Source organism: Cryptotermes secundus, unplaced genomic scaffold (genome assembly GCF_002891405.2).
Source record: "Cryptotermes secundus unplaced genomic scaffold, Csec_1.0 scaffold1090, whole genome shotgun sequence".
NCBI lineage: Eukaryota > Metazoa > Arthropoda > Insecta > Blattodea > Kalotermitidae > Cryptotermes > Cryptotermes secundus.
In genome coordinates, this window is record NW_019734379.1 from 262628 (window position 1) to 288447 (window position 25820).

The following is a 25820-nucleotide window of genomic DNA, read 5'->3' on the forward strand; positions in this document are numbered from 1 at the left end:
GATACGTTCAAACCGGCTGTGGGGGCCCCAGTCTCATATCCAGTGGTTTCTGGACGCCCTCTTCCCAGAAATAAATTGTCCGGGACGTGAAGTTGACCACTCAACATTCATCTGTTAACGAGGTTAGGAATGTGTGGAGCTATACTTCCAATCCGAATACGTTCTCGTGGTCTGGTGCTTAATTAAGTATAGGGACAACATTAATTAACTTTGAACTAACTGTCAAATCCATGAAACTGCGTTCTTCCTGATAAAATCAACAGTTGCTCACGTACTTCAGAAATTCCCAATATTTTTGGCACCCTAATTTGTATTGCTGTACTCACAAGATTCCGCCACAAATCGCTACCCTGAGCCAGATGAATCCAGTCCACATTCTCACATCCTAGCGTGTTGATGACAGGGCTATTTAGCGGAAACTGTCATCTGAAAGGACGCCTTTTCAGATTCCACTTGCAAAAGGTGCCTAGGTGAATCAGCCTCACATATCCCGTATGACTGTAACGTGGAGCACTTCTTCAGGGAACCGGGTGATTCTAAGGCACCCCTTTATGTTCTATATTACACTTATTTCCAAGTTTGGAATCGTTGGTGGTTCTGAAGAGAGGGGAAACGGCAGGTCACTGATGAACGTAGTGCATGGACCGGTTAAGCCGCAACCCTTATTCATCCATTCGTTCAACTGTTGGCTTCTCAAGAACTCAGCTCCATGGAATTGAGTTGGCTTCTTTAATATCCGTTGTCTGAAGATGGAAGTGTCAGCCCCTTTAGTTATGTGCGTTGTTCAATTCTGCATGCAAAAGTGTAAAGCTGTCGTAAAAGGTAAGGTAAAGCTATCCCTGTAACAGGCCGTGGAGGGCCTTAGGGTTGTGAGACTTTGAGGGTCCCACATTTTCTAGAGAGTCAGGTCACAGATGGCGGTGAAGTTGTCAGTCTTAGGCGACAGCCTCCTTTATCCCCCGAGGAAGATTCCCGGTGCTCATTTCTGTTAGAGGCTGAGTCGACCCCAGGGTCATAGTGCGGCTGGAAGGATTAGGTAAACTGAAAAATCCAATAACCTAATGTGAAATCGAACCCGCTACCTTGCGGCATGTAGCATAGTGCCTCATCCTACTACGCTGCCGCGTGCCTCGTAAAGCTATCATGCGGTAACGGCAGCTGCTTCATAGCTTGGAGCTGCACTCCATAGAGCCCTGGTGCTTTTGTCTTCAGGACAACATCCCTAATCCCCACATATTACAGACGCTGGAAAGCCTTGTTTTTCTTAATCATGTAGGAGCCGGTTAGACGCTTGGCCGGTGTCTTGCTTCATACAAGCAGAAACTGTCGGGCAGCGCCATTAATATTACATGATGAACTGTGACCGGAGAGATAACCCGCACGCAAATCATGCTTCACTTGTTTCCGGTCACATCTCGGCATGAATGTCACAAATTTGCAGTTTTCGATTAACAGTGTGCTCTTGCACACGGTCACAAGAAAACTAATAAGAAGAACTATAACTGGTTTTCACTCAGTTTACTTATTTGTGCCAACTTTGAGTCAGGCCACGACCATTCCATTATCTCTAGCTCCTCGTCCAAGCGATGATCCCCTGCCGACACCAGATAACATTTGCGTTTGGTGTTGAATAATCAGATGATTCCTTTTTTCAGAAAATTAAATACTCTAAAAATTCTTAGCTTTTTATTGAGGTTCATTGCTATGTTCACCAGAGCCCGCCAGTGGTTCATATTCAGAGACAAATGAATCCACACTCTCCGATTTTATTTAAGATGCATTTTAATATTATCTTCTTATCTACGAGTATGTTATTTTGATGGTCTCTTTGCATCAGGATTGCCTACCGAAACCCTTTTCTTACATCATTCCCATGCGTGCTCCGTTCTCTCCCTATTTTATCCTCCTAAATTTGATGATTCAAATAATATCTGCCGAGGGGCACAAATTACGAAGTTCCACATTATGTATATGCCTCCATCCTCCTCTCGCCTCCCCCCTCTTGGGTCCAGATATCCTGCTTAGCAGCCCGTTCACAAATGCCCCCCGCACAAGTCTCATTCCGATAGGAAACTTTAAATAATATCCAAAACGGCCCGCCCTCTCCTCTACTCGTTGCTCGGCTCTGCGGCCTCTGCGAATGTTGGCCGTGTTTCTCCAGTATTCTCATTTTATCTCCACATTTTCAGCTTCTTCTCTCGTACATCATTCTCTGCATGAGGCGAATTCCTTACTTTCTTATCCCTGGCTCAGAACCTTGGTTTCCTTCATGACATATGTACATTCTTCTCTGTTTTTCGTCATTTTCCTCGATATCTTCACTTTCAGGTCCCGTAAATCATTCTCTGCATCTTCAGGCTATATAAATATGGAAATGGATATGGTTGGTTTGTGGTTTTAGCAGCGTTTTATCGCCTGCTAGAGACACCAACAGCCACAGTTGTACACATTCACGCAGCCAAATTTGTATTTGGACGAGAGGACCGGGAAGGAACACATGGACCGATTGTGATCAGACTTGGAGATGATGGCTTTCCAGAGGTTATAATTGAAACGTCCACAAACAAAGTAGATATTAATTACAGAATGGGAGATGCTGAGTTACTGACCGTCAGTTAATGACTGTGTCAATCAAAAGACTTGAATTCAAAACTTCTTTAGTCTAATGGCTGTTAATGGTTGTTGAAGGCTCTTGAGTCATACACGTTTCGGTTGATATACGCATTGTAGAGATAATGGTGATGATGATAATAATAATAACAACAGTAATGCAGAGGAATTTACTTACGTAGCACTTCACTGAATTTCAAACATACTCTTCATGAAGCTGTTACATGGCGATTCTTTGGGACAAAGTTAAATGCTGGCTCACGGACAGGATGTCCTGTAATGTGGCGTGAAATAATGATGATGGCGATGATGATGGTAGTAATTTGGAAGATATTAAGCTACGAACTCTGCACAGTTTTCGTGTGCTGTTTAACGGCGTTTTTGGCATCGAGATTTAATCGAATCCGATGGCTGGATGACTCATGAATTTGAAAGGATGTGAAAGGAAGAGGTCGTGGCTGATCGAGGTACTGTCCAAAAATTTGCTTTTAGGGCCTAAGGAAAACCATTAAAAGCCTCACTCATGGCAGCCGGTGTCTAAGTAGAGCACCTCCCGAGCGTTAGGTCTAGACCAGCCTCTTCGGCCTGATTCCGCTATTAAAACTGTGATATAATGAGTTTTCTGCGAGGTATGAACTTAACTTATTTATCAATTTCAGGCTTCAAATTGGGTTTACTCTCCTGTCGAAAGATCTTCCTACGTTACGTCCAATGTGAAGTTAAATATACCTCACTGGGACCCCGTTGCATTACAGACTTACGTATGCTACGTGATCTAATTTTGAAAATTATCTTTCGTTTTAACTGATATCTCTTACACGAGGTTTGCTGGCTTATTAAACACATCATTTCAGCCAGAAAACAATTAAGGTAGCAGTTGACGTGAGGTGATCATCATTTGTCAGAGCAATACGCTACGTGCGCCCGTTGCTACGATACGAGTTACTCTCGACTCCTTTGTTACGAACCATTTTTCGTGTTATGATCGTCAGTGGCAATCTTGTAGACCTCATACTCTGATTTTAATTATTGTTTGGAGCCACGTGTCCAATTCTAGTGTTTTTTTTTTACCTTCTCCAACATTAGGGTTTGATTACACTTTGCAGCGTGTTGGCCCCTGGCACTGTTGGACAGACCACACACCGTACGTGAAAAATTATAAACTTTATTACGTCAGATATTTCAAGGAAGAGTGAAGGAAGTATCTGACCGGTATATTGGCGTCTCCATGGGTTTGTTCAAGCAGAAAGTGCCTCCTTTTTCATTCTCGTTACAGGCATGAAGCCAGTTGAAATTCAACGGGAAATTGTTGCAGTATCAAATCAATCATGCTGGATTTGACTACTTCAAGGAGGCGGATTCTGAAATGCGTCGCCATGTCATATTCTGTGTCTTTCGTAACTACTTGCTAGCATGCGTGGGCACTTAAGCACCAAGCGTAAGCGCTTTATGTGCCCTATATGTATGTAGGCCTACTCACACACTGAAGGTATTTGAGGGCATGATGCCGAGGGGAATATATGGACTTGAGTGCGATGAAATAACAGGAGGCTGGAAAAAATTTCATGACATTGAGAGTCATGATTTATACTTTACATCAGATATAGGATGCTGAACTCAAGGGAAATGAGATGGGCAGGCCATGAAGCACGTTTGAGGGACGTGGGAAATACATACTAAGTTTTCTTTTCTGTTGATTCTGTACGTGAGTTGTTAGACCATGCTGATGTTTGCGATTTTGCCGATGTACTTCCCGAAACGTCGGTAATATCGCCGACGATAACGCCATGTAACGTCCCAAGAACGGAAAGAGCAACAGCAATTAACAACCGGGCAAGCCTAAAATATGTTAAGCACTGAATTTTAGTCAGAGACCTAGTCATATTTCTGATGATGCCATTAAAATATATCATAAATTACGGTATATATGTTTACCACTTCGCTGTAATAGTTAATACAGCAGGGAATATCATGAAATCCCGATTCAGTATGCAAGCTTCGCGATTTTATCCAAGAACTTCTCACGTGATGAGTCGGGTGCGGCCTTAACACTGACAGTACACAGAGGGGAAAATTTGTTATTTCACTTAGGTAACGACATGCAAAGTCAAACTGAGGTCATGTAGGGAGCTAATTGCGAATTAATTGGCCTTATTCTCAGACACAGGAGCACCTATTTCTTATACATTAATGTTCCCATATTATCAAATGCCTGCCCACAGACAATACCAACGTTTATTATAAACCTAACCAGTTTCCTTGTAGAACAGTATTTTCTCCTGGAATGTGACGCAATATAGTCAAGTGGAAGCTCAAGGTTTCGGAGGAATTAACTACCTCCATCTTCAGGATAGAAGATGAAACCAGTACGTTTTTCCGAAACGTAGTTTAACTTCTGCAGGATTAACGTATATCCAAGTAAAAATAGAGATTTTCAGACAGGTTCTTGGCGTTTTAATTACGATAATTAATGACGAATTAATGATGTAACTTTTAACAACATCATGCATCATGGTTGCAATAATCTGCAAGCATTTGTCAGTACATTAAAACACCTTTTTATATATTTTTACTGACAACTTAATCGTGTTTACATATCTAATATGGATTATAAGTTCGTACTGCTAGCGATCAGCATTAGCGCAATCCACTCTAACTCATCCGGCTATAGATTTAGTACGTCAAAAAGACCGGTTCGACATCACATGTTAATCTGTCTCTTCCCTTATCAATAGAGCCCGAATGTTGTCTTGACTTATCCAATCAGAGGGCTCGCCACCCTCCGGGAGGAATTGGTTTCATGGGGGGAGGGGACAGAGTTACGTGCCGCAAACAAAAACAAAATCGGATAATGGCATTAGCAGAATTCACATCAATATTTATGGCTTTGCATTGTCCTGGAATCTGCATTCGGAAACAGGTAGAATTTAAAATCTTCGCATCCACATCTAGAAGATATATAGGGGAGTGAAGGTACAGCTCCACATATTTTGAACAAAGTCAGCGGAAGGAGGTGAGTTATCAGCTTCACGCTCTGGCCTCTTTACCCCCCAAGAAAAGAGCCTCCGGTTCCCACTGGATGGGCACAAGTGGATGTCTGGAGAGGACACAATTTTCTTGCCTTACCAGGAATCGAACCTCCTTCCGCATCATCACGTCATATTCATTTAAACTACATCTTAATTTCTTCATACCATCTACATCTAGGTTTCCCAAGTGGTCCCTTTCCTTCAGGTATTCAGACTATAACTTTTTATATGTTTCTTATGCCTCTCATGAGTGTCACGCGTTCAGTCCATGTGTCCCTCTCGATTTGATCATGCTAATAACATTTGTCGAGAAGTTAAAACTACGGATCTGTGTAGTTTTCTCAATCTCTCTCTTACTTCGTCGCTTTCAGATCGGACTATTCTCCTTCGCGCGCTCTTCTCAGGCGCACGCCATCTATAGCATCACGCAGGCAGAGAGACAAAGTTTCGTACCCATACAAAACAACAGGCAAAATTAAGTCCATGATTTTATATATTGTAATTTAGAGGATTCTACACTGAATGGTTTAGGTATACCTCGAACCTAACCCTTTAAAATCCAGTGGTCACTATACTTACCATCTTATATAACACACTAAAACTTTGCATTTTGCCCTCTCACAGTAAACAGCATTAACAGGTTGGTCTCTGTAGCGGAGACGTAATGTGTTTCCTGTGAGGCACAAACTGAATTGTTGTACGTTATTCAGAAGAAATTCACTCTTTAAAGTGTTAATCTGCACCTAATTTCAGTCAAAAATTTTAACAAATGAAAGACGGAATGTCATACTTAAATAGAACAATCATAACAGAGCAAAGTGAAGTTGCTAATTTCGTCTGAACAATTTATCAAGTGGATACGAGTTTGTAATTGATTAGAGCGGGTACAAGATCGCCCGGGGCGCCAGCCCGTCTCACCTGCTGAGTGTAGTAGATTTATAATGCTGCTAGATGCTGAGCCTATTCCATGAACCAAATGGAAAGCTATTAATTGCACTACCATTGGGAGTCTTAAATTACAGAATTTCAAAAAAGTTTATTGACCGCATAAATACCATTTTTTTTTCGTAGGAAAAATAAAAGTACACCACAAATCCGTAAACAGGTTTCATTTATGAAGAAAGCAGTCTTCTGGGATGTGGAGCCGTGTAGATTTTGTGTTAACGGACGTTTCGGAGGAACGTATCGCTTCCATTTCCACCTGCTCACGCGCTGGTTCTTTGCTCGCGGATTTTCTTGTTTTTTCTTCTTTCTGAAGATGGAGGCGATACGTTCTTCCGAAACGTACGTTAACACAATATCTATATGACGCCACTTCCAAGAAGACTGCTTTCTTTATAGTCAACGCCTCGAAAACCTCAAATGTTACACAGGTGTCGTTTATGTTATTTTATTTTTTCGTGAATTCTCGCTTTCACGCGTTGCTTTGTGTCTGCTTGAAGGAAATCTTGGAACATTTCTGAGGGTACGTCACACCTTGAGTAGACATCCTCAAGGAAAATAATTCCTGTGTTCAGTGACATGTCCGGTATAGGGATACTGGTTCCCATAGACCGTCGAGAGCAGACTTCAACAATTTTCTACGTAACTCTCTGGTGATGAAACATCCTCAAATACTTCGCTCTGTGAACGCGGTACAGATCTTGCGGCTTCAGCGGGAGTGGAGGAACTTAGTGATTATGTGAACTACTTCCAGCTTAACAAGAAGAGCTCTGCTACGCTTTGTTAGCGATTTAGTTGGTGACAAGAGATCGCCAGTGTTCCAGAAGTTGCGTAGTGACAGTTTGAAGCGGATATGGACACATTTCGCGTATCGGAATGCTAACATCGCCGTTTAAGTTTAAGGTTTTGTATCATGGACCATGCCAGGATTTTTCTTCTAAGGAAGGCCGCCAGGAAGTTGCTTACAAACTTACGTTTAAGTTGGTTGAGGGAAACGTTTTGCCGATCTCCCCCGAGTTATGAATGTCTATATTCAGACTGATGGTACCTCATTTAAAAATGATTGTAATTTTTGTCACATTTTCTTCTTCTTTTTCAATTAGGATATTCTTCCAAGAAATATCCCGGGGGACGGTTTTCCGGTTTTCCCCTTCTTCCGGCGCCGATGGGCCGGAAGAAGGGTTGAGGCACGCCTAGAAACGTATTAGACAAGTAGAATATTCGAAGTCAATATTGCATTATTGAGGAATGTTTAGGGTAGTACACATGGTGAACTGATAGAACATGAGGTCGTTTAACAATACTGTATCACGTGTAGAAGCTTTATGATCCTCATGGACGCGTAAGACATAACATAAACATTGAAAGGATTGGTGGATTTTTATAATTTTGAAACCTTGTATTAATTTAAATAATAATTAGGAGTTCAGTTCTTACATCTCAGGAGACACACAATGTCCATTACGTAGACAAATCGATTAATTGCGTTTAGCGAAATAATCTCTTTTTAGCCTAAGGATCTGGCGAGTGCGCTGCAGGCAGAATACACAGAATTTTATTGTGATTTAAATGGGCACATTTTAAAATGTTAACCAGGCTAAGAATTCGTTGCTCTCCTTTGAAACTGAGGTCTAACACGAGAGTCTTCAACGGTTTGTATAGCGTCGAATGAGAAGGTGTTGTGAAGATTGTGTAAAATAGCGATCGTGGCCTATTTTAATTTACTATCCTTAGATCTGGCTTGAAGTACTGACGTACTCCATCGATGCTCTCAGTAGATCAAATTATTTCATAGCATTTCCAAACAAAGCAAAGCCATCTCCTTTCAAATCCATACCTACTCACCATTTATAACATGTTTGTATCGAGTAAGTCATTCGAAACTACGCAGGCAGATAACCCAACCTGACTAACCTTGCTGGATGATTCTAACATCACGTAACCTAAAATTTTCGTGCGTGGCGTGAACGGCCCCTGAGGATAATCTTTCACATGTCAGGCTAATTTGGCTAATATGAATTACTGCTGTGTTGTGATGGTAAAGTATTATTTATGGCGGTGGTAAGAAATATGTATACTATCTTGTCATGGAAAGGAATATTCTTCTGATAAAAGTATATCATATTTTAGTGTGATGATCAAGAATATTTGATGTGATGGTAACAGAATAGTCTCCTCGGCTCCCTTGATGCCTCTTAATGATGCTGAACAGAGGAGCAGCTGAGTAGAGATTCCAGGGCATTTGCTCCTAGGGATGAGTCAGTCCAGCGATTAGCACAACACGCCGTCCAGGCAGCAACCACTATTAATAGCCTTCAATGCGCATGTCCTGGAACCAAGGAGGTCCAGCATTCTTTAGCTTTAAATGATGTTTTCCTATTAACATGGACTTTAAAGGCTTTAATTATTTGGTACTTAGATTATATGCCTGTCATACTTTTAAGGCAGAAAGCAGGTTCTATCACGCATGGCAAGTGAACAGCTGTCCCTGTGCCCTGTAGCACAAGAACTTGTACATTTCACTCCTGCTGAAAATGTTCGAAGCTAATACCGCTATCATCACCGGGAGGGCTCACTCCTATGGTCGGGGTTCGACTCCTGCCAAGGGCAAAACATATTACTATTCCTGTATCACATACTTACTCATGGAGCTGAGCCCTACTGGAGGAGCTGCCAATTCTGCAGCTACTCAAGAATTTCCCAGCATTTTATGGAACCCGAAGGTTTATTACCGTGTTCACAAGAGCACTCCACTGGTACCTATCCTGAGCCAGATCAATCCAATCCATCCCATCCTATCCTATCTCTCTAAGATCAATTTTATTATTGTCCACCAACCTACGCCTTGGTCTTCCCAGTGATCTCTTTCCTTCTGGCTTTCCCACCAATATCCTATATGCATTCCTTCTCTCCACCATTCGTGCTACATGCCCTGCCCACTTCATCCTCCTTGACTTGATCATTCTAATTATACTTGGAGAAGAGTACAAGTTATGAAGCTCCTCATTATGCAGTTTTCTCCAAACTCCTATCACTTCATCCCTCTTCGGTCCAAATATTCTCCTCAACACCCTCAGTCTATCTTCCTCCCTTAATGTCAGAGACCAAGTTTCACACCCATACAGAACCACACGTAAAATAAAAAAATGCGGGTCCTACCTCACAGAAAACACACTGTGACTTCATTACTGTTTAGGGAAATACGTTATTGGTGTTTGCTCTGAGAGTGAGAAGAAACCATAAGTACGTTGTGTGAGTGAAGTGCAGTATTTTTATGTTAAAGAAGATGGTGTATATAGTAAACTCCTTAGAGTTTTGACTTTGGCGAAGCTGAGACAAGGAAAGGAAATGCTGAGAAATTCACATTGCACCCGGCCAGGCTTGAAATCGAGACTTCATAAAAGACGTACCGAATTTCCACAGTTTATCTATATGCCTTTTAATGGAATTTCGTTTGTCCTTATTGCTTGCATTATCTGCCACTATTACGTGCGTATATCTGCGCATTGTGTGTGTGTCAAGGCGACGTGAACCGATGCCTCTGGGTCCTGTTTCTGCAGAACGGGAGGGCTACGCCCGGCAATTACGAGTGGCACGATAAACTAACTTTGACTGAGCAGATGTGATCGTGCAAGCGTTTAAGAATTGATTGATAGCATTTCCGATAGTCTGTGCGGGTTACGTAACGCAAGCCTGTATGAAATTAATGATAATGGGTAAAACGGCAATAAATTCTGGAAGGAAAACAAAACCTGATCCAACGGAGTCAATGAAGAGTGGAGAATTGTGGAACTGGTGGCATGAAATTTTAATTCTTAGGGTGGTATTTTGACCGAGTGCTCTTGATACGTCGACCTCTGTTGTTCCTATTTTACCAGCCCCGATTGACAATTGTGGAGCATAGGCGGAATGAGAATTGGCAGGGGAAACCAGAGATTGAGTCGTCCCTGTGCTCAATCAATTAAGGTTCCCTCTGCGATGACGTATGAGAAATCTGAGGAATAGGTCCAGACATTCTTAACCGATGCAGTAGATAAAGGTGAGTGGTGAGCTTCACGATCCGGCCGCTTCTACCCCTAGGAAAAAGACCCTTCCCCCTCTGCCTGGGCTCTGTCTGTAAAAGGTGAAACCTCTTATCCCTTTCGGAAATGGAAACCTGAAATCTTACGTCACGTTACCTGGGATCGAACCCGGAACACTGAAGAGGGAAGCTGGCGTCCAACGGCCTGAATGACGTCGCGAGATAACGCGAATTTTACGAGGAGGAGCGGTCTGCATCTGCCCTGCAAGGACCAATGAAGAAGGAGGGTGTACCAGCCTTCAAAACGTCAGTAACGCTCTACCAGACTACACGGTCACATCCCACGTGATAGTAACCTGCACAGTGATCTCTATGAGAACCTGAGGTCTCCTACATACCGTGATTTGATTCGACGAGTTTTGCAAAGATGCAACAATACGTTAGAGGTGAGGGATCGTGTCCGAGAGGTTCTGGGTTAAACTCTCAGCTAGAATGCTAGCCAGTCAAATCGAGGGCTGTCCTAGCGTTTCTTCAATCGCTCCATGCGAATGACAGCTCCGTACTTAGGAATCGGCCACAACACTTTCTCTCTCACTCCTTCTTTCTGCCGTCAGCGCGTCATCCATTCCACTTATTCAGTACTAATTACATTTTAAAGCATAGTGGTAACTATATGGACCATTTTCTTTAATACTAGAAGATCGAGCAGGTTTCTATAGTGGTATTTGCTTTTTTATTGCTAGTGGGGTTGGACTAAGTCCCTTGTACTGCGGCCACTTCTGGCCTATTGTACCAGCCCCAGATGATAGCTGAGGGTGATTGTGGAGCAATTGGTGGAATGAAGATTAACAGAGGAAACCGAAATACTCGGAGAAAATCTGCCCCACCGCCACTTTGTCCACCACAAATCCCACTTGACTAGACCCCGGGATCGAACCCGGGCCGCCGCGGTAGGAAGCCAGCGACTGACCCCTTGAGCTATGGCGCGGCCCCTGTATAGCGGTAAAACACTGTGTTTCTATTCGGGAGGCGCTCGACTCGAATCTCGGCTGAGACGCCGGTTATATTATATCATATCCTGGTTTTTGTCAGCACCTTCACACAAATCCGGGGAAAATACTTTAAAATCCTTTGAAATTCATTATTTACAAACCATACTGTGCTTCGACATTTCATATTCTAGATACTGACAGCTTGTTGAAATAAACAACAAAACAAATATTTATAAAGTCTCCATTCGCCCACAGAGAGTATTTGTATGTTTCATACTCTTCTGATAATGAACAGCGATCTTTCTTGTAAGCAGAATTATCCAGTTGGTCTTTGTAATGCAAACGCAGTGTTTTCTTCTGTGTGGCAGGAACTGAATTTTTAAATATTTAAATGAGCTTAATATTTAACCAAATTTGCCTTAATGAATGCCTCACAATCGTATTATCAGAATGCAATGGCGCCCAGTGGAAACCTTACTGACCAGCTTGTCTCTAAAGTCAACTTCCTTAAGCTTTATTTTCTTCACTTTCAAACTTCGTGCCCTTCTCTGAAACGTAACTTTAGCAGGACGAGTCTGAAAAAGTTCAAAGACCAAAATATTTGTTCCCCTTCTAAAATGTGATCTCTCTCTCACTTTCTCTCTTTCTGTCTGCACCTCCCGCCCATTTAACATCTGCAAATGTGCAGATTCAATTTCAAGTTGTGTATTTTTTTTTCACACATATTGCAATAGTCCTGTGATTCTGATCTTTACATGCCTATTGCTAATTAAAGTAATTTAAATAATAGGGCTTCTTGCAGACGGCCGGTGGCACAATATTAATACCAGGTTTCTTGATTATCATCTGTTAGACAAACATGATCTGAAACCGTATTTTGATAAGGACAAACGCGGCTGAAATAACAAGGGAGCGAAGCAGGGCGTGGCGCCATTCATCAGTTCTTCACTTGTGAGTCTTTTTATGGCCCTTTCTTACAGGTAGCAATTCACCTGCAGCTTGTCTGCCCTGCATAGCTTTCAGGGGTATATAAAGGCGTACCAACTCAACGAATCAGAGCAGTAGAGAAGCTAGTAGTGGCTCAGCCAGTCAATCAGAATGCCATTACAGTGTTCACAAGTGCTCGCCATTCCACTGTTACCGTTTGTGGATTATTTTGTCACGCTGTCAGTTGGTAAGCTACATAGTGTCGAACGGTAAGATGATAGATGAATGATGAACTGGAAGGGATGTGGAAGGAAGCGATCGTAGCCTAATCCCGGCATTTGACTGAAGGGACTGAGGAAAACCTCGGCCGGGATAATCGGCTTCCCAGCCGATATTCGAACCGAGAACCCCCCCCCAATATCAGCCTTCATTGTTATCGCTACGCCAACCCCCCCCCCCAATGGTACTATCTTAAGTCATGTTCACGCCCTTATGTCCGACAGAAATGTAAAGTTGTTTTTGAGTTTACTACTTAAGCACAAGCCATGAAGACGTATGGGGGAGTGAAGGTAAAGCTCCAACTTTCATGAACTCGACACTAGATGGAGATGAGTTGTCAGCGTCACGCCCCTTCCGCCCTACCCTCGTGGAAAGAGCCCCCGGTATCCATTTTATAGGAGGTTGGGTGGGCCTCAAATTCGGTCTGAACGCTGTGGAGAAGAGAATCGAACCCGGGCAGTCCAGCCCATAGCCCGTCGCCTTGTAACCCACATAATAGAAATAAATTTTAACATCATCCTCCCGTCTCCCTCCTTGTCTCTAGAGCGGTCACTTCCATTTTCCCGGTTGCATTTTCCTGGGCGTTTTTCATATTTCTTGTGAAAATTCATTCTTGATAAATACAAACCACTCCGTCCAATGTGACATATAAGTTTTTACTACATGAAAACTTATCTCCCTTACATGTTTCGGTCGTTACGGGCCATCTTCAGAGGGAACATCATTACAAAATGGAAACTACCATCACAATAGGTGTTTTGATTTAAAATGCATACACTTATATCCTATAATGCACAGATATGAGTGTATGTATTTTAAATGAAAACACCTATTGTGATGGTAGTTTCCAGTTCGTAATGATGTCCCCTCTGAAGATGGCCCGTAAGGACTGAAACATGTAAGGGAGATAAGTTTTAACGTAATAAAAACTTACATGTCACATTGGACGGAGTGGTTTGTATTTATAATTGTTAGTGTGACGGACCAGAATGAAAGAGATCAAATTCATTCTTGATGTTATCACATTTGATGACGTGTACAAATTATGAAGCTTCTTATTGAGAAGTTTCTGTTATCTGCTCGCATTTAGGACCAGATACTCTCCTCAACACACTTCTGCGTCTGCATTCCTCCATTGCTGCCGAACAGCAGACGCCGTCATACCCAAACGCAAATACAGTGTGTGAGAGTGATTCGGCGATGTGCTGACTTTATGGCTCCAGTGCTCAAGTATCATATTATTTAACGACGCTTCATTTTATGGTTCCTTTATATACCCAGCTTCTTCACCTGCGGTTCCCAGCACCTGGCAAAATGTGAACGGCCTCACGTAAATCATTAATGACTAATCTTGTTATCTTCATAAGCCCAGAGCTGAGCTTAAAAGCTGAATGTGCTTTCAGAGGGGGAGCTTCACTTGTTCACGTCGTGTGCTAGGAATTTTAAATAATAATAAGGCACCCGTACATGTAGGCATATTTTGGAATATTCTAATTCCTATCATTTTGCGAAAGGACATACTGGGAGCGCCAGCTGTCCCATCTGCTGACCTGGTCACGCCATCTGTACGTTGCCATGGCTACGATGTACCAAACAGTTGAACTGCGAAACGCGAGCTGAGCTTCTGTCTAAAAATGTTACTACACGCGACGATGATATCTTCGTGTCCTTACATTGTTGCCAGTCTAGTTTTGTTGCAGTGGAGTTGCGTATGGCTTTGCCAGAAGGGTGCATTGCCACAGTTGTAACATTCTAGACTTGTATTCGGAATGCCCTCTGTTCGAATTCCGGGCGGGACACCGGTTATTCAGATTGGTGTTTTTCATGGTTCTCGTTAGATCCCGGTCTCTTTCTTTTTTCTTGTTGCTTCCACTTGGGGTATAGCGCATCCGTGAAATGCTCTGTTTCATCTCAGCTTCTACATCCGAACACAGTCCGTAGGACTCCTTGGACGGGGGATCAGCCTGTCGCAAGGCCGCTATCTACACAGAATAAACGCACACAGAAATCCATTCATTGAATGGGATTCGAACCCACGAACCCAGTGTTCGAGCGGGCGAAAACAGTTCATGCGTTAGACTGCACGGCCACCGTAATCGCCAAATTCGGGGGTAGTGTCCGATATTACCAGTACCGTTTCCTTCGCAATCCTTTCGAATTCATTTTTCATGTATCATCCTACAATTCGCTGCGTAAACTAACCCATAGGAAAATGTGAGTACGTATTAAATTGAAACGGATATGGATGGAAGTGGTCGTGGCCTAGCTATAGGTTCTCTCCCTGTATTTGCATGGAAGGACTGAGCAAAATCATTATAGCCAGTACCTCAGTTGAGATTCGAAGGAGGCATCCTCTGTATACAAGTCAGAAGGGGCACCGCTTGAGCCATCTTGCTGTCTCATTGCTCCTTACGGTTGTACATTATGCAGCAGGCAACACTGAGCTGAAGAGGCAGGTTTGTCCCTCTCACACTCGCTAGCTCTGAGTTAACACCGGGCGGGTGTCACTTTCGTGCTAGCTAACATAGCCTCACTTTACGCTCCTTCGCTCTTCGTTGGAGCATAAAAGTCGTCGGCCGGCGTCTGAGACTGGACATCTGTAGCCTTCCTGTTTGTTGAGTCCTTTGTAGCAGCCGCTGACCGACTGCGGTGCTGCTGTTGGGTGTGAAACAGAGAGCAAGGGGTACACAGATTCTGAGCTTACGTAACGAATTAGTGTATAAATTTCAGAGACCAAAAGGTGTTCATAGTCGAGGGTTTGAAATGAATGGTACATGTAGCATGAAAGGAAGAGATGATGACGTAAAATGTTTAGGTCGAGAGGAAGAAGGCCACTTAGACGACCCAAACATAGATGAGAGGTACAGATAAAGAGGTGAAGTTGTGTTTGTGCTTAATTAATTAAGCAACAAACCACGAAGACGCATGGAAGTGGAGGTATAGCTGGACACTGGATGAAGGAGAGCAGTCAGCTACACTCCATGGCTCCTTTACCCCCGGTGCCCATTGTATAGAGGGCTGGGTGGGCTCCCGAGTCAGTTTGGGCGCTATGAAGAATGCAAACGTCTGTTGCCCTGGCAGCGAATCGAATATAAATGGGAGATAATATTAAAATAGATGTTAAAGAATCATGGGCAGGACTGGGACAACCGGCCGTTTCTTGTGCACATAGTAATCAAACCTGTTTGCATGAGTGCTGGGAAGTTCTTGACTGGTTTAATCAAGCCCTGGTTCGTCGATCATCTACCCCGTAGCCTGTTCACTGTGCTGACTGAGCTATCCTGACTCCATGATCCTACCATTCGACGCCACATAGCACGAGGAGCTGGCAGCATCGTTAAATAAACAAATAACCGTATCAGAATTAGTTGACCGAGCAGACTGGTGTGCTGGTAACACTCTGCACCCGCATTCGTGGGTCCTCCCTTCGAATCTCTTCACAGTTGTTTTCGTAAGTTCCCTCAGTCCCTCTGGGTAAATTCCGGGACAATAGCTGAATTATGCCACGGGCACTTCCTTGCAAACCCGTCCCAATCATTATTCATGAGTCATCCTACCTTCCGGAAGCTTGTCGTTGCATCCAGGTGAGACGTGGCAGCCCTGTGCTAACCTGCTCAGTGGCGAGGACTGACAGGGAAAGAAAAGGAGCCATTTTACATTTAACCATTTAATCACATATAAGTTCACAAATAAACTACAGATGTCCTCTTCAACATTTCAGAGTGAATAAGTTAAATGCCGTGACAGACAGACGCCTTTATTTCGCAAGACGAAGACAACTTACAGTTTTACTGACTAGGAAACTCTTGGTCTGATGCTACACAGTAGTGTACTTCAGTTTTCTGTCTAACATCCCCGCTACTCACTTTCTCCTGTATTTCTCGATTTATTAATTGGGTTCGAAGCTGGGGAGTATGTCGCGGCGCTTGGAGATCTTCTGTGGGGTCTGCAGCAAAACATATGAGCACAGGTCGGTTTCTGAATCAACTCTAGAGGGGTCCAGCCGGTCGGAGCAGATCCTGGCGCTGTTGGCTTCCAGATGTGGAAATGCATTGCATAGGATGACGTGACTTTCGTTTGTTTTAACCAATATGAATGCCTATATTCGGTGTGGGGGTGAGGAACTCTGTTCGAATCCAGCCACTGATAATGAGGAACTGGTGTTAGCGACGGACGCCACTGTTGGGAGGTGATGCGTCGTTGGTACGAGTCATCTTTTGGGGGATTTTAGTAATAACTTCAACGGTCAACGGACGTGTTTTGCGACATCGGAAATTCGTTATAATAAATTGATGCCAGTAGTGGATAAACTGACGCGAGGGAGAAATCGAGCACACCATTACGTCTCGTCGCTTCTGAGAATTTAGTGATTCACTGTTAGGAGTGTAAACTTGCGAAGTAAAATAAATATATTTATCATCAAATTCAAACTTTGTGGCTTGCCGTATGATGAATGACCGGCGTGTTTCCCCGTTAATGCGACCCTTGAGACAGAGTCAGTCCTGCTGAGTTACCTGTCCTTACCCACACACCCACCCCTCAGTTAACGCTGCCCAAGCAGGAGGTCCAGAAGACTTGGACGGTTCAATTGTAACCACCGTTCTTTAAGGGGATAAATTAATCAGACAACAATTATTAATCATTCTTTGAGAAACCCATTAAAAATAAAATAATGTTCTTTGGGGAAAATAAGGCTGTGTGGAATCTGGCGTGTAATCTGGAAGAGTTTACGGACGTTTCGGAGGAGTGTACTGCCCCTGTTTTGTGTATCAGGCAGCAGGTTCACCCGGAATGTCGGTAAATTTCCACCAGACTACACGGCGTTACTTCATAGTCATCTCCATGAGAGCCTCAACCCTCACACAAGGCCGTGGGGGTTAGAACCCAGTACCAAAGAGAGAGAGGCGACCGATACAGCCCAGACCAGTCACGTGCGGTGTTCGTAGTTGAATGAACTGGCCCTCATATTTCTCATCATAATCCAGATTTACAAGACGTCTTTACGGGCTCGCAATGTTTCATTATTCAGTCCGCTTCTTACCATCCGAGAAGAAGGAACCCGGGCATGTTGCTGCTTTGTTTGTTTGCTGATCGTCGCTTATCGCTAATCACCGACATAGCTATGGGTGAAATAGGAACTCGTGTCCCTCCTTTAGGATATCTAAAATACGTAACTCACACACTGAGACTAACATGTTGACTGAATTACTATACAGAATGTTCTAGAAATGACACAGATTTTGGAATTGTGTTATAAATTTAACTTTCCGTGCTAGCTTATGTTAGTTGCCAAAAATTAACGCTCATTATCATCCCTTCAAAATGTATACACAGAGGATGAAAAGTACAGAACCTGGTCGTCAATAGCGACCGATACATTTTGAGTGCGGCTTCTATCTTACTCGGCGGTCGTGAAGTGGCTTTTGGAGTTCCGGCAATCCCACTCGAGCATTTGCGACAAAAAGAAATGGCGAACCACATCCAAAGAGGTTAATATTTGCATACAAGTAAGGCACAACAATTAAACTCTCTTGTCGAATTCGATTTATTTTCGCCTCCTTGTTGCTGGTTTCTTGCATGGTTTTTATCAGATCCTGAAGATGAAGGCATAGGTTAAGCCGATACATTGATGGAATTCTACCGGACTATACGGCGTTACATCCATTCTTTGCCGTCGTCTAATGCTTGACCTGTGTGTGTTAGGGCAAACGGGACAGCAGCATGAAATAAATCTTAACGTGCCGACAGGAGGCAAACCAAAACAAGACACCAAAAGACAATGATCGAGCTGTTTTGGCGGCAAAAATATTTGTTTGCCTACAGATCTCCACAAGATATCTTACCCCTTTATTTCGTTACTCTGATTTGTGCATTTGCTAGAAACTGCCTCCAAAAAAATTCGGCACGGCACGCACTAAACTTATTTTTAAAGCAGGGTAACTCATAATTTCGTCCGAAACCCCGACAGTAATTTAGAATCACTTTGTGGACCAAATATATGGCTATATGGTTGCTGTGATTATAAATTATTGTCGAGGGTTCTGGAAGGAACTTATGAATTACCCAGTACACTTATAGCGGTTAACCGTACTTATAGGCTTTTAGAAACCGGGTGCTTATTACGTTCGGATAAATACGGTGCTTCATATTAGCCTATGGAATATCTACAAATAGCCAACTTCAACCGCCGACATGTGTGAAGCCTATTCCTTCTACTCATCTTATGAAACACTAAATGCAGTGAAACCGAACGTTTATTTCTGAGCCAGACTTTTCGTGCGTAGCACGGGAAGTGAATCTTCCTGTCAACTGCTTACAGTTCAAACCTAACAGCTCTTAGAGACCCCTCAGAAACGTGCCACGTACTACGTGTTGCAAGTTGCTGTCTGTTTGTGTAGACTTCCTGTCTGCGACATGGATATGGGGACTGTGACGGATGAGGCACAAGACGATGACGAGGAAGCCTCGATGAGGTCGATACAAGAGGCCTCGTGGTCCTGATGAGGCCTCACTGCTGACACCAGGCTGCAAGTGCAGGGCTTGTCTACCAGCAGACCGCATGGGGGCTGGAGGAACATGGTCTGGAGTGACAGGGTCGCTGGCGATGTTGAAGGCTTCTTCGCGATATCAGGTTTCTTCAGAAGTTCCTCTATGGAGTACGGATTGCGCTTCTTCTCTGGCTGCGGCTCCTGTTGCTGTTGTTGCTCCATTTTCTGCTTATTGTCTTTTCTTCTTTCTGGTGTCATCCTAACGTCTTCTTCATCTTCATCACCGTCTTCGCTTTTATCCCTGGAGTCCTCTTCGCTACCCGCGATACTGCTGCTGTTACTGTGTGAGCCTTGGAGGAGATACGAACTGTGGGCTTCAGCAGGTAGCTGGCCGCCAGTGAAGCCTCCCTCTGACATCATAAGAGCCCCGTAGCGAGGGTGGTAGGGCAGGGCGCTGTGGTGGGGTCGACAAGAGATCATGAAATTTGCCCATGGTGACTGGTGATGACTGATGGTGCCTTTGGTGGTAAGTGTGGTGGGTGCTGTCGTGGTGTGAAGTTGGTGCAGGGCGACAAGGCGTCCAGAAGTGGTGCTAGTGTTTGAGGTGTAACTGTGATGCTGCTGGTGGTTCGCGTGGCTAAAACCTTGAGGTAGCTGGGGGTGTGGAGTGAAGAATCCCATTCTTCCTGTCACCAGTGACGCTGTCTTGTGCTGGTAAGTTGAGCCACCAGTGGGAGAACGGAGAGCTGCTTCTGCGAACACAAAACTGCAATTATTTCCCTGCCTAACACTATCTACGATTCATATTGCGAGGTATCCTGTTCGAACCTCGATCAGTCAGTCTCACCAGATGAAATAATACGTCTTGAAATGACTTTAGTACTAAGAGGGCANTGTCAGTAATTCAGTTATGCAGTCAATCAAGCATTAAGTTAGCCTGTCAGTAATTCAGTTATGCAGTCAATCAAGCATTAAGTTAGCCTGTCAGTAATTCAGTTATGCAGTCAATCAAGCATTAAGTTAGCCTGTCAGTAATTTAGTCTGCTATTCATTTTTTAGTCAATCAGCGTACAAGCAGTTAAGTTAACCACTCAGCAAGTCTGTCAGAAATATTATTTTAGTCAGTAACTCAGTAATTCTGCTGATAAGTGAGCCAGTAAATCAGCCTACGAATGAACATTCATCATTCATCCATCAATGTCTCTACAGCCGTTTCTTTGGCCCTTGCCCGCTTTTTCGGCTTCTTAATCCTATACACAGTCTGTAGGACTCATTGCTCGGGGGATCGGCCCTTCACAAGGCCGCTACCTACACACAGAACAACACAAATGCAGAATAAACGCACACAGACATTCATGCCTTGAGTGGGATTCGAACCCACGATCCCAGCTTTTGAGTGGGCGAAAACGGTTTATGCCTTAGACCGCGCGGTCACTGTGATCGGCCTGAGAATGAACACACCCTAAATTAAGTAAAACAGTCAGTTATTCAGTGTTCGGCCAGCCCTTCCGTCCATTGCAGCTCGAACATTCTTTTAACAGGCACACATGTAACTTTAGTGCTCTGATATAAAAAGCACGTCCGCATTATTCATACAAGTTAAAAACTTGATGTATCTCGAAAGAAGACACCTGCTCCAGTCGGCCGGCCGCTATCTGATGCCTCTCCGCGGCCGGTAATGACAGAGATTCTCTTGTCAGTGACGCGCGCTGCGCGTGAGACGGACTGAACGCTCTAGAATAATTAGTTGCACCTAATGTAGCATTCGAATGGACTTTCAGGGGGTCCCGCGCAATCTGAGGCATGAACTGCTTTCGTCCTCTCGAACTCTGGAATAGTGGGTTCGAATGCCACTCGAGACGTGGATCTCTGTGTGCGTATGTAGCGGCCTTGTGGCAAGCTGATCCCCGCCCTAGGAGTCCTACCGACTGTGTATGTGGTTACGAAACTGAAAGAGCGGTCAGGGCACAACAAAGGGCTCTAGCTGATAGGTATGTATAATACAGTCTTGTAAATGCAGGGCTTGGTGTTGCTGTAGAGCGTTTTGCCGATTAAATATGCATGATCTTGGCCTCATACGGCCGAAACCCGTCAGAAATGTGCCCAGAACATAGATTACATGATGGTTAATCAGTAATCCACGAAATGTTGCATTTAAAAGACTGAATTACGTATATAAAGTGCTACAATAATGAAACATGATGCTGAAATAGAATTTTATGAAGAAAGTACAAAAACATGACCCTAGAAACCGCATTGCAGATTTCTGTAAATGTACCAACAGAAGTTTTCTATCGAATGTGTTGAAATGGTGATAAACCATGTGACTTTATTTCTAGAGATATGAGGTCAAACTGATAGAGACATTTTATGGTTTTCCTCACTTGAACACAGACATGGCGCCTTGAATTAGGCCACGACGATTTCCTTTCCTGTACATTCAGTTAAACTTATATAATCACCTTCATGTTTCATTCGGAATTAAATAACACCGGCAGTTGATGCAGTGTAGTTATATAACCTACTTCAAAGAGGTCTTCTTCTCGAAAATGTCAGCCTCTTATAGAATCCAAAGGTTTATTACCATGATCACAACAGCCTACCAATAGATCCTGTATAGAGCCAGTTGAATCCATTTAAATTCATTATCACGTTCTCTGAAGATCCATTTTAATATCAGCTTCCGATGTAAGATTTCTCAAATAGTCTCTTTCTTTAGGTTTTAAAAAAAAAATCTGCATATATTTTTCTTCAAATTTTCTAGAAACACACATCATAATATTTTCAATCTTTATTTTTCAGTATCCACCACGTAACTTCGTTGACTGGTCTCCACGCCTGCTTCACTGGCATTCCAACAAAATGGGGAAGTCACTGCACTGGAGTAACAGGTAGGGAGCGTCCATAATGTTCCTCTGTAAAAGTGTGTTACTGCTCCCACAAATCGGTTGATAGGATGCGTTGCACAAGAACATGGCGTCGCAGCGTGCCGCCAGCTGCGAACCGTGGTANAGTAACAGGTAGGGAGCGTCCATAATATTCCTCTGTAAACGTGTGTTACTGCTCCCACAAATCGGTTGATAGGATGCGTTGAACAAGAACATGGCGTCGCAGCGTGCCGCCAGCTGCGAACCGTGGTAGGTTCACTACTGGGGGGCTTCTTGCTGTGACTTCATTTGAGATCTCATTACAGTGCCAACGTCTGTTAATGTACCGTGGTCACGGATCGCTTGCTAAATTCGGTGTGCCATTTAAATCAATTCTCTCGGTTACTAAACAACAATGAGGCATGAAGAATTGTAACAGGAGTCACGTAACCCAAGGCTATTGTACCATAGAAATGTGCAAGGCAGGGGTGTGAAAGATCTCGCGATGTGGACCCTACCTGACACAAATACTCGTACCTCTGTTTTGTTTTTACTTTTAATACGTATTTACGCAAAATACAATAAATCCTCGTTAATCCGAATTAACTGGGGGGAGGGGTAATCCGGATTAAGCGATAATCCAGCCCTGAAACCTGAGGAAGTATCAATCTGAACCAACTGCGCACTAAAAGAATGCCTGCCATCATGGTGAATGTTTATCTTTCATTTTAATTCGCCCATTCTAATACCTGCGCACCGAACAGGATGGTGTAGTTTCAGTCATATTCGGGAGAAGTATTTTCGAATCTTGGCTAGGACAGCAGTCATCCTGAATGAACTGTTTCGTGGTTTTTCCTCATTCCCTCCAGGTAAATACCGAGCTAGTACTTTACGACAGTTTCTTTCCGGATCCTTTCCAATTCATCGTTCATCTTCATCCTGTTCCAAGACGCTGTATATACAGGGTAACTGATACTCCCTCCGACAACCGCGACAATAATTTAGAATCACAGTACACTTGTAGCCATGTATTTGGTCTACAGCGTGATTCTAAATTATTGTCGGGGTTGCCGGAAGGACTTGTGTGCTACCTTGCAATACATATCTGTGTTTCTCCTTGTGACCGGAGTCTTCTCCCTTGTACAGGATTTGCAGAAACTTTAGTGAGACAATTTGTTCGGCTCCTCGGATGGAGGATCGGACCATAGTGAAGCACACAACACAGCGCTTAAGTGGTTCACCAGAGAGACCCTGTTTTTTTACAGTCACGTAGACCAAATAACGTCGAAACATGAATCATGAAGGATGTTACAGGAAGTTGTCGTGACATAATACGAAGTATTGCCTGGGAATATGTCCACAGGAACCGAAGGAAACGGTGAGGAATTATGAATTATGATATCCGGTCTCCGGGCCGAGATTTGAACACGGGACATACATTTACGAACCAAGAGTGCTTACCGCTCGGCCCGCGATACAAGGATCTGAATTGTCCCAAAGGATGCGCTTAATATATGTCTTGGTCTGCTTGTTCGAGAGAAAACTGTGCAGTCACTCGTGCCCTGGAGGCAAACGAGATGAAGGGTACATGAAGAGAAGACTGAACCTGTGGAATGCTGCGCACTGCTGGGGCCTGGCGGGCAAGGTCCTCCGGAAGCTACCGCTGCAGCCGCGGACACCAGGTCTGCCTCCGTCCACGCGCCGCTGTTTCGGAGGATGCGGTTCACAGAGCTGACGCTGGGGATCGAGTTAGGGTCGCAAATCCTCTGCGCCAGGAGCTGGTCCCTGATCTCCCACGCGAACATGCCAGGGTTCTCCTGCTTGAAGCGCAGAATCTTCTTCACAACCGTGGGCGTGGCCACCTGCTGCAATAAAACAGCAACCTACATTATCGACCACTGCCGGAAATTCTGAAATGTTATCGATCTTATGCTTGTGGGGGAAAAGTGTTTGAGGATGCGTCGTCATCAGATGTTAACATTAGAAATTTGCTGGATTTTCTTTTCGAACACAGCGGGAACTAAGTGTTTACTTTAACAGGGGGAACCAGACANTAAAGTGTTTGAGGATGCATCGTCATCACATGGTGATGTACATCCTTACGTTAACATTAGAAAGTTGCTGGATTTTCTTTTCAAAACACAGCGGGAACTAAGTGTTTTCTTTAACAGGGGGAACCAGACAGTTCCTCAGGTGGCAGCCAGAAAATTTACGAGTACGTTCAGATTTATAATTTCGCCGTCTCCCTCTCTTTAGTGGTCACGCTAGGGTATTCTGGGTAAAAGAATTTTTTTTTTTAATTTTAATTTATGATGTTAATATTAGGTATATTTCCTTCACTCCTATAATTCTTAGTTTTATTTAAATCCATTGTGAGGCAAATGCCTGTCCCCGCCGCCCCAGCAACATACGACATGCCGTACAAGATGTGTCAGACGCACAATTGGAGTTTATATTGTGGCCATTGGCGTTATGATTCCGTATAGTCTCATAGACAGTTATCAGATTTCAGAGGAAATGTACTGGCTCCATCTTCAGACTAAAATTTTGTAACATTCAATCACTGGTCCAGTGATTGAGACTAGCTCTTTCTAAGGGGCCCAACTGAGTAGGTTAAACCTTCCCTATACACCTGAAGACGGAGACAGATCCAGTCTCCGAAACGTTGTGGTTTTTTGTCTTTTTTATATACCGGACGATGGGTGAAGTCCAAAATAAGCCAAAAGAAGTACAGTATACACCATCGTCAGAATCCTTTCAAATTCAGGAACTCCTAAGCTAAAGATAACGGCAACAGGCTAGCCTAGCGGCGAAGCTCGAGACTTCTATTGGAGGGGTGCTGAACTCGAATCTCGACTGGACCTCCGCTCCTTTGCCAATTGTTTTCATTCATTCCGTTTTTCGTCATACTCTCCATATATTCTCGATACTGGACGTGTCGTTAAAGGGAGTCACTAAAGAGAGAAAGTAACCCCCTACCAGGCTAAACGGTGTCATAAGGCTGAAGGCAAAATATCATATGAATCTTAATCGCCGTAAGAACCTCAAATTTCATATTAGGAGCTGCTACAAGCGTAGTTGGTTGAGGTGCTATGCTACAAGACGGAAGGTCGCGGCTTCAAGTCCTGATGAGGTCATTGGATTTTTTCAATTGACCGAATCCTTCCAGCTGCACTTTGGCCCTGGAGTCGACTCAGCCTCTAACAGAAATGAGTACCAGGCATTAATTAAATCATTTTCCTGGGGACTGAAGCGCGTAAGGCTGACAACCTTACCGCCATCTGTGAGCCGATTGTCTAGATAGTGCGGGACCCTCGACGTCTCACGGCCTGGTACAGGGACAGCTTTACTTACTTACTTTTAGACGAGGAGAATAATCAGCGTTAAGCATCAGAAAAATTAAGAAGTTCCGCCTGGTGCAATAAAACAGCAAGCAACATTGCCGATCGCGAAGTGGGAGTTTCGTGTGGTGAAATCTTTATGGCGGACACCTGTAACTGCACTTAACTGAACACTATTTGGTGCAGGTGCTAGGCGATTGAGTGATCTATAAAAGTCACGTCTAGCAACTCTGCTACAATGCGTCTAATTGCTCTGCCCCCCCCCCCCCCAGGCAAATATTTGTTGGGTAAATCCCGTTCTTCTCTTCGGTTGCAACACTGTTG

The 25820-nt window shown here is 43.8% G+C and overlaps 2 protein-coding genes across 2 annotated transcripts in view; one reads left to right on the forward strand and one right to left on the reverse strand.

Moving 5' to 3' along the window:
• LOC111868961 (mediator of RNA polymerase II transcription subunit 20) overlaps nucleotides 1-25820 on the forward strand; it is a 344422-nt gene that overhangs the window by 11832 nt on the left and 306770 nt on the right. Inside the window, exon 2 of the mRNA XM_023860093.2 lies at nucleotides 22091-22179. Coding sequence (XP_023715861.1) covers nucleotides 22151-22179 — 29 coding nt within the window. The 5' untranslated portion in view covers nucleotides 22091-22150. The remainder of the gene's footprint in view (nucleotides 1-22090; nucleotides 22180-25820) is intronic.
• Nucleotides 16474-25820, reverse strand: part of LOC117282669 (paired box pox-neuro protein) — an 87745-nt gene continuing 78398 nt past the window's right edge. Inside the window, exons 4-5 of the mRNA XM_033753249.1 lie at nucleotides 23762-24020; nucleotides 16474-20040 (exon numbers count right to left, since the gene is read on the reverse strand). Coding sequence (XP_033609140.1) covers nucleotides 19166-20040; nucleotides 23762-24020 — 1134 coding nt within the window. The 3' untranslated portion in view covers nucleotides 16474-19165. The remainder of the gene's footprint in view (nucleotides 20041-23761; nucleotides 24021-25820) is intronic.